Source organism: Camelina sativa, chromosome 12, assembly GCF_000633955.1.
Source record: "Camelina sativa cultivar DH55 chromosome 12, Cs, whole genome shotgun sequence".
NCBI classification, from domain to species: Eukaryota; Viridiplantae; Streptophyta; class Magnoliopsida; order Brassicales; family Brassicaceae; genus Camelina; species Camelina sativa.
The window spans coordinates 27,386,612-27,396,551 of record NC_025696.1 but is presented as its reverse complement, the minus strand read 5'-3'; the positions used below and the strand labels follow the sequence as shown (position 1 = coordinate 27,396,551).

Genomic DNA, 9,940 nt, shown 5'->3' with positions numbered 1-9,940 from the left:
GTCAGAAGTATCGGCCTGGTCGGAGGGCGATCGGTGATTCGATTATCGGGTCGGATCGTTCGATCGGACCTGGCTCTAATACCAAGACCGACGAGTCGACCGAGGTACCAAGGTATGACCGATAGGTCAATGGACGGTATGTCCGGTATCAAGCTTCGGACACGAGTGGAACGAGAAGCCGACAGTGCAACCGATCGCCGTGAACCGAAGGGACTATAAGTCCCCATCCCTAATATGTGCAAAGCCTGTGGGGTTGGTTGGTTGTATGGCTAAGCACCAAGGGATGGGTCAAGGTTAATAAGATATTACGCTGCGTATAAAGGTCTACAAGCAAGGCCGCGAGCTAAAGCTAAGTGGACGAGTTAATGGATATTCGGCCGAGAATAGGGCCGAAGGGAAGCCGTGACCGCGGACGCTGAGACGTCCGGGTCGGGGTCTTTCAAGTTGGTATCAGAGCATGCGCGATCCTATGAGGACGTATGCGATTATGCTATGTGTTCGGATGAAATGAAATCTCTGATAAGATCGACAACATGCTTGGGAACGGGAATGTGTTCGCCAAGATGACCTCGTGAATCGAGCGATTGTTCAAAACGTCGAACACATAGCATATCGACCAAAAGGTCGGGAATTAGGACTGCGTCCGAGAAGGACCAAGGTCAGGAAACATCGACCAGAAGGTCAGGAATTATGACCGCATCCGGGAAGGACCACGGTCAGGAAACATCAACCAGAAGGTCGGGAAATTAAGACCGCGTCTGGGAAGGACCACGGTCAGGAAACATCGACCAGAAGGTCGGGAAACATCGACCAGAAGGTCGGGAAATTAAGACCGCGTCCGGGAAGGACCATAGTCAGGAAACATCAACCAGAAGGTCGGGAAACAGCGACCAAAAGGTCGAGAATTACTAGACCCACCGAATTCGAGGATGAATTCATTTTAAGGGGGGTAGACTTGTAACGCCCGCGTCCCACGATACTAAAGAGGGGCAATTTGTTTTAAGGGAATTGATAGCTAAATGAGCTTGAGTAGCTAAGCTACTAGCTCAACTAGCTGGAATATGAGCTTAACAAGCTCCACAAGCTCGATGAACAAGTTAAGTCAGCTGCAGACAGCTGTGGACAGCTCTCGGCCAGCTAGCGTCGGCTCGGCCAACTGCCAGTCAGCTTCCACTAGCTTGACCAGCTGCCAGGAAGCTCGACCAAGCTCGGCCAGCTGGACGGTAGTGGACAGTGTGCGGGTCAGCTGGGGAGCTCGTGGACGGTTATGAGACGCGCTGATGAACGGGTATGGACGAACAGTCATGACTGAAAGGGCACGACCGAACAGGCACGACCGGACAGGCGTGACTAAACAGGCATCATGACCGAACAGGCATGACCGAAGAGGCATGACCGAACCGACACAGACGATCGGTCATGGCCAAACAGGCACGGCCGGACAGGCACGGCCGAACGTACACGATCGAACGGTAGCGATCGAAGGGTCTCGTCGGACAGGTACCTTTTGGGACCTAGACTTTGGCCAGAACCCTATAAATAGAGGACGTTGCCTTCATTTCCAGACACGACCACCATCGTCCATCCATCGTCCATCAACGCCTAAGAAGAAAAGGGGGTGCGGCTCAGCGAGTACTACGGTACATCGTCCGAACTGATGCGCACGCTACCTCTCTATCGACGGTACGATGAGACGAGCGACGAATCGACAATTGGGTCGATCCGATCGAAGGATAAGCGGCGGTTCGGCCTGGAGTTGGACTGATCGCAGGATGATCGATGGTTCGATCATAGATTCGGACCGATCGAAAGGTCATCGACGATCTGCATCAATAGACGGATCGATCGAAGGTTGACTGGTGATTCAATCGCTAGTCAGATCGGGCGATCTAAGGATCGACGATACGAGCCGTAGGTTGAATAGATCGGTCGGGTGGTCGGCAAGTCCGTCAGAAGTATCGGCCTGGTCGGAGGGCGATCGGTGATTCGATTATCGGGTCGGATCGTTCGATCGGACCTGGCTCTAATACCAAGACCGACGAGTCGACCGAGGTACCAAGGTATGACCGATAGGTCAATGGACGGTATGTCCGGTATCAAGCTTCGGACACGAGTGGAACGAGAAGCCGACAGTGCAACCGATCGCCGTGAACCGAAGGGACTATAAGTCCCCATCCCTAATATGTGCAAAGCCTGTGGGGTTGGTTGGTTGTATGGCTAAGCACCAAGGGATGGGTCAAGGTTAATAAGATATTACGCTGCGTATAAAGGTCTACAAGCAAGGCCGCGAGCTAAAGCTAAGTGGACGAGTTAATGGATATTCGGCCGAGAATAGGGCCGAAGGGAAGCCGTGACCGCGGACGCTGAGAGGTCCGGATCAGGGTCTATCAACTATCCTAGTATATATATATATATGTTCGGGTTAGTTTGAGTTTGTTTTGGGTATAAGGTACTATCTAAATCCGATCAGATATCCTATATCTATCCGAACTCGAATCGAGCTGCCTATTTCTGATCGGGCTTGGGTTTGGATTTCGGATTATGTTTAATATGCGGAGGGTTTAAAGTGAACATCAATAAGCCTTTTTAGAAAGTAAAAACGAAACATCATCCAACCAATAAAAGCCCAGCCCAAACGAGAGTATTGTCTTATAAATATCTTCATTCGAGGTGTATTTCTAGGGTTAGTTACTGCTGCTCTCAACTCTTCCCGGAAAATAAACCGGCGCTGTCTTCACGTTCACTATGGCCAGTTCTAGCAAGGAATCAGCCGCCAAAGTTAATCTAGTTGGTTAGTTTTGTGTGGCCCTTAGCTCCTATCTAATGTTTTATACTTGGCTGAAGAGGTGGTTGTTGATTTTAAAATTCGTTCTGTTGCTGCTCTTAAGGTAAGCGAAACTCGGAAGATGATTTGGAGAACAAACCGATTCTGAAGAGACATAAGGAAACATCCGAGGAGAAGGTAACCTACGATGGTCTCTGATTACTCTTGTCGTTTGAGAACAATCTTGTTTACACTGTGTTCTAATGGCTGGCCACTCGTAACAGGAGACAACGGAAGGACTTGCTGATCCTAGTAGTCTCCTGCAGAAGTCTGATCAGGCTAATTTAATCCCAGTGAAGGTTTAAGTTTTGTAAATTTATAAAACTATTGTACACGTTTATGTAGACGTTCGTTCAATTGAGCATCTTGTTTTCTAATATCTCCAAAATAAAAAATAAAAAATGTGTTCTAATAGGAGACAGTGGACGGACTTGATGACACTCCCGAAGATTTTGTTGAGGTACCTCTTTTTATTATCATCATCTTTTGTTTAGTAACACAACTTATTCTGGGGATGAATCTACTTCTTGTGTTTTTATGCAATTTAAGCCCTTTTCTCATTCAGGGAGCTGCCTTGATGAAAAATACGCTCTTTATTGCCGGTCTGTCTCGCCATGCTAAAATACAAGATATGTAAGTAGCACTACCTTCAGTTTCCTACTTTCCTTGTCTGACCAAGCTTTTTGGTGACTGATATTTTACCCTCCACTATTACAGCATCGATTTCTTCAAAGATGTTGGACAAGTTGTTGATGTTCGACTGGCTGTAAAACCATACGATGGTAGGCGTGCTGGCTATGGCTATCTTGAGTTTGCTTCTCCTGGTGAAACAAAAAAGGTGATACTAGTTTTTTTTTTTAGTAATGATAGAAATCAAATTCATTTTAAAATTTTATGATGAAAAAATATACAACTAGTTATTTGAAAGTAGAATTGCTGATTAAAAATAAACCTTTTATACTGTAGGCGCTGGAAAAGAAGAACGGTGAATGTTTGCTCAATCGCAAGATAATTCTTGATGTGTCTAATAAGATAGCTTCTTCACTAGGCCCTCCACCCAAGTAAACTGATTTTTCCATGTTTTGGAATTATGTTTCTGTAGCACTGGTTGCAACTTGTTGTTTAGAGTTATTTTAATGCCATTACAGAAGACTTGACAGCTTTTATTTTTGTTAATTAGGTATTCCTTAGATCACAAGGTCTGGTAAGGGTCTTAAAACTATTTTTCCTCTCGTGTTTCTTATCAAGAGCACAATTATTCGGTGAAAGTTTTTGGTACACATGGAGTGATCCGTAGGGCTTCTCTTATATTCCAGGAACGAAGACTGCCTTCGACGACAAAGCCGTCTGGTAGAAGGAGATGAGACACCTCCCGATTTTGCTGAGGTACCTGTTCTTGTTATCTTCAAAACATTCCAGGCCCGCGTCCAATAAACACTACTTTTTTGTTGTTCTCAAGTCATTTTCTCCTTTTGAGTCATGCTAACCCACTTGGCTGTTAAATTCAGGAAGTACTCTTTGTTGCCAATCTCTCTCCCCAAACTAAAATATCAGATATGTAAGTAGTTGCACTAGCTTATATTTCCACTTTTCCTTCTCAGAACTAGTTTTCCGTGACTAAAATTTTCATCCTCCACAACTGCAGCAAAGATTTCTGCAATAATGATGGAGTAGTTGTTAGTGTTCGACTTATTGTAAACCAGGAGGGCAAGCATGTGGGTTATGGCTTTGTTGAGTTTCTTTCTGCTAACGAAGCAAAAAAGGTGAGACTAGTTTTGTAGTGATGATGAAAAAAGTATTGTAGTAATTTGGAAAGTGGTTTGTACAAGCTTATGGTGAAAAATATACACAAGTGGTTACTTGAAAGTATGATAGCTGACTAAATTTTATTATGCTGTAGGTGCTGGAAAAGAAGAATGGTGAATACTTGCACGACCAAAAGATTTTGTTGATGAAAGGACACGGCAAAACTCCCGTTTCTGCTGACGTACGTGTTCTTATTATCCTCAGGCTCAGAATAAATACTTGGCATTTTTAATAAGAGAACTTATTCTGGGGATGAACGAGGCAATTTTTTGTTGTTGAAGCAATTTAACTCATTTTCTCCTTAGAGTTGCGCTAACACACTTAGCTGTTAAATTCAGGCTGTTTCCGTAAGAACAACCAAGACGCTCTTTGTTGCCCATCTTACCCCCCAAACTATAATATCAGATATGTAAGAAGCACTTTAAATTTCCTCTTTTCGTTCTTGGAACAAGTTTTTCATGAGTAATATTGTATCTTCCATTTTTGAAGCATCAATTTCTTCCAAGATGTTGGACAAGTTGTTCATGTTCGACTTATTGCTAACAACAAGGGCAAGCATGTGGGCTGGGGCTTTGTTGAGTTTGCTTCTGCCAACGATGCAGAGAAGGTTATAGTAATGATGAAATGTATTTAATTAGTCATTTGAAAAGTAATGTATGAAAAATATACAAGTAGTTATTTGACTAAATCTTTTTATACTGTAGGCGCTGGAAAAGAAGAACGGTGAATATTTACAGGATGGGAAGATTTTTCTTGAAGCGGCTAAGATGGATCCATTTCCTCCACCCAAGTAAATTAATTTTCAATGTTATGGAAATTTGTTTATGTAACACTGGCTGTAACTTATCGCTAGAGTTTTGATACCATCACAGAAGGCTAACGCCATAATATTTGTTAATCAGGTATTGTATAGATCACAAGGTTTGGTAAGGACTTTAACTATTTGCATCTTGAGTTTGTTATCGAGAGCACATTGGGTGAGGCATTTGGTATACATGGAGAGATCACAAAGGTCCTTGGTAATCCAGGTTCGAAGACCACCTTCGACAAGAAAGCCTTCTGATAGAAGAAGATGGGGCAATGGAAGGACTTGCTGAAACTCCCGATATTGTTGAGGTAGTACTAGTTTTTATTATCATCAAAAAATGTCACGCTTAACGTTTAATAACAAAGCTGTTGCCTCAAAGTCGAAAATTAACTTTATCTGGGGATGAATCTACTTTTCGTTGTTATGCAAGCCTTGCTAACACACTTGGCTGCTGAATTCAGGAGGTAAGAAAAAAGACGCTCTTTGTTACCAATCTCCCTCCTGAAACTAAAATAATAACGATGTAAGTAGCACCTTTAGTTTCCTCTTTTGTTCGTGGGAATTTTTTTCATGACTGATATATTTCATGTTCTACAGCATCGAGTTCTTCAAAGATGTTGGAGAAATTGTTGGTGTTCGACTTATTGTAGACGACAGGGGTAAGCAAGTGGGCTGTGGCTTTGTTGAGTTTGCTTCTGCTAACGAAGCAGAGAAGGTGAGAGTGGCTTATAGTAATGATGAAAAGTATTTAAGTATTCATTTGGAAAGTAGTGTGGGAAAATCATATATCTGAAAGGTCGATTTTTGATTAAACCTTCTATACTGTAGGCGCTGGAACAGAAGAATGGTAAAAATTTGCGATATCGTGATTTTTTGTTTCGTAAGATTTTTCTGGACGTGGCTGAGAGAGCTTCATACCCAATTCGACCCAAGTAATTTGATTGTCCCATATGGAGTTTATGTTTCTCTAAGCTTGTTGCTAAAGTTTTGATGTCATAACAGAAGACTAACGTTGTTTTTTTTTTTNATTTTCAATGTTATGGAAATTTGTTTATGTAACACTGGCTGTAACTTATCGCTAGAGTTTTGATACCATCACAGAAGGCTAACGCCATAATATTTGTTAATCAGGTATTGTATAGATCACAAGGTTTGGTAAGGACTTTAACTATTTGCATCTTGAGTTTGTTATCGAGAGCACATTGGGTGAGGCATTTGGTATACATGGAGAGATCACAAAGGTCCTTGGTAATCCAGGTTCGAAGACCACCTTCGACAAGAAAGCCTTCTGATAGAAGAAGATGGGGCAATGGAAGGACTTGCTGAAACTCCCGATATTGTTGAGGTAGTACTAGTTTTTATTATCATCAAAAAATGTCACGCTTAACGTTTAATAACAAAGCTGTTGCCTCAAAGTCGAAAATTAACTTTATCTGGGGATGAATCTACTTTTCGTTGTTATGCAAGCCTTGCTAACACACTTGGCTGCTGAATTCAGGAGGTAAGAAAAAAGACGCTCTTTGTTACCAATCTCCCTCCTGAAACTAAAATAATAACGATGTAAGTAGCACCTTTAGTTTCCTCTTTTGTTCGTGGGAATTTTTTTCATGACTGATATATTTCATGTTCTACAGCATCGAGTTCTTCAAAGATGTTGGAGAAATTGTTGGTGTTCGACTTATTGTAGACGACAGGGGTAAGCAAGTGGGCTGTGGCTTTGTTGAGTTTGCTTCTGCTAACGAAGCAGAGAAGGTGAGAGTGGCTTATAGTAATGATGAAAAGTATTTAAGTATTCATTTGGAAAGTAGTGTGGGAAAATCATATATCTGAAAGGTCGATTTTTGATTAAACCTTCTATACTGTAGGCGCTGGAACAGAAGAATGGTAAAAATTTGCGATATCGTGATTTTTTGTTTCGTAAGATTTTTCTGGACGTGGCTGAGAGAGCTTCATACCCAATTCGACCCAAGTAATTTGATTGTCCCATATGGAGTTTATGTTTCTCTAAGCTTGTTGCTAAAGTTTTGATGTCATAACAGAAGACTAACGTTGTTTTTTTTTTTTGTTAATTAGGTACAACCTTGCAGAGAAGCTTTGGTAAGGGACTTTTTAAATTACTACTATCTGTTTTTGAGTTTTGTTATTAAGGGCACACTGGGTAAAGTTTTTCGTATACATGGGGGAGATCACAAGGGATTTTGGTATATATATATTCCAGGTACGAAGACAACCTTCTACGAGAACCGAATCTGAAGCAACAGAAGGAAAAATCCGACGGCTTCTGCGGTAAGAAGACTACCTTCTCTCCGGACGAGGACTGATAGAAGATGAAGCTCTTTGGTGTTTTTTAACTTGTGATACGATGTTGATTGTTTGTATTTAAGTTTTATTTATTTTTTGGGTAAGATTGTCTGAAAGTTAGATTATATGGTTAAATTTTGAATGGTTTGGTGTTGAATCAGTCAGTATATGGCAAAGAGTCGTATACGATTTGAACTGATTTGGTTGACAAAACCATAATCCCCCGAGGGAGACACAAATTCACTGTTCTCATATTTTATTCTCAACGTGATTCAGTCAAGACCCCGCGAGTCCGTGACATAAGCTTGACACGATCGCCTTTGTAGATAGACAACATCCCTAAGCCTGGCTGGAAGAATTAATTAAACCTTTTAATCAACCTGGCATGATTCCGGCCAAAGCAGCACTGACGAAAAGTGGACTGAAATCTCTCACCCTTTAGTTCTCCCAGTTTCCCATCTCAGTTGCTTCAATACAGAGATTGGAGAAAGAATAATAAATGGCTAAAGAGCAATCAGCATTATCATCTCGTAAACAGAGTCGTGAAATTATCATAATAGAGCCTGTGAGCTTCCATTGTTTTGTTCCACTAGAACATTGCCAAAAATCAGATCATCACGTTCACCATCCACCTATCAACCCACCTGCCAAAAATCCAATTTCGCCATCAACAGAGATCATCACGTTCTTTTTTTTTTTCTCATCAATTCATCACGCTCTTATCAAAGTAGTGCAAGCAACGAATCCAATCCAATCCAATCCGATCGCTGAAATCTTCGGATCAACTCTACTCGAATAACTAGATTTTTCCCGCCTCCAAATCCAACAGCTCCCTTCTTCCACGAATGGTTCCGTTATCCTGAAGAAGACCACTCTTCGATAATCAGAACCTCAGCATTTTGTCTTGAGCTTTACCCTTGCGCCAGCCAAATCTTGGTTCCTCCTCACAGGCCGTGCGGGGAGCAACGGGAACGGCGTCGTTACAGCGTCTTACGAACTGAACCCAGGCCCAATAAGGTTTACATAATCTAGGCCCATTAAATTAGTTTTAGTAAGTGAGAATGAAAATTGTCCCACATCGACAAAATGGTTTTTATCTCTCGGGTATATATACCGCAGCGCATTACTACTAATCAAAATTGGCTGTGATGCACGGGCAAATCGATGGTTGCTCGTCGAACAATCCTCTGAGGTGGAAGAAATGGTGCGCATGGGTTGCGCAGCCTATGTGATCAGAGTTGCAAATCGTCTGAATGCCAATTGCTTTTTTATTTTTATTTTTTATTTTCTATAAATAAATTATTTTTATTTTTTATTTTCTTCCCTTATGATAAATAAAATAAGATGACACCTGCTACCAAGACATCATGAATTGAAATTTTTTTAATTTATATTATAAGTTTATAATAAAATAATTTATATAATTGTTTTTAAAAGTTTTTTTCGATGTAACATTATGCAATAAAATCATATATTAAATATATGACAGTTTCAAAAAAATATTTATTTTGTAAGTTTTATATTGTTAATTTTGTAATTTTATGTATGAGATATTGTTATGTTTGTTGTTTGTTTTTATTTGAATTTTTGAACATGTTTGGTAAAAATGTTTTAATATGACCTGAGCTAAGGTAAGATTCTATTTTTAAATGCATAATATGATCCCAGAAATTACGATTAAGTGTGATAAATTACCAAGATTTTATTCTTTTTTATGCCTAACAATATATATTATGTAACAATACATGAAATTCTAAAGATTTTATTTTAGAAATTGTGTAAATCATTGGAATATTCTCTTTCAAAGGATTCTTTGGGATATTTTTAAATGTATATTGATCAATTAATCTATAACCTATATTTAATCTATAAACTATTTTTGTAACAAACTTATAAAAGTTATATGGTCCTAAGAAAAAAAAAGTTGTTTACTTCTGTTTTATTATATAGAAAATATGTATGGTATATTAAGTACAACTTTTGAGTTAAATTCTGATTTTTTTTTTTTATTATTATTTTCCCCAAAGTAAAATTTATTAAATTAGCTTAATATCTCTCCTAAGATGCTTATATTAAATTAACACACCATTTAATATAGTAAAATTTATTGCTGAAAACTGTAAATATAAAGTCCAAAAACATTATTGTAAATGAAAATATCAGTTTAGTCAGAGGGAGTGAGTGAAGAGAGGAGACGAAGG

General features: G+C 40.1%; 1 protein-coding gene across 1 annotated transcript; it reads left to right on the top strand.

Moving 5' to 3' along the window:
- On the top strand, positions 2,674–7,881 carry LOC104732714 (nucleolin). Its single transcript, XM_010452294.2, has 27 exons — positions 2,674–2,791; positions 2,889–2,962; positions 3,049–3,123; positions 3,240–3,284; positions 3,390–3,457; positions 3,542–3,662; positions 3,791–3,885; positions 4,005–4,028; positions 4,141–4,210; positions 4,333–4,382; positions 4,470–4,587; positions 4,725–4,811; positions 4,969–5,039; positions 5,120–5,237; positions 5,335–5,420; positions 5,533–5,556; positions 5,659–5,746; positions 5,900–5,961; positions 6,036–6,153; positions 6,267–6,370; positions 6,570–6,593; positions 6,696–6,783; positions 6,937–6,998; positions 7,073–7,190; positions 7,304–7,407; positions 7,512–7,535; positions 7,657–7,881. The coding sequence occupies exons 1-27, from the start codon at positions 2,746–2,748 to the stop codon at positions 7,757–7,759; spliced, it is 2,067 nt and encodes a 688-aa protein (XP_010450596.2). The 5' UTR covers positions 2,674–2,745; the 3' UTR covers positions 7,760–7,881.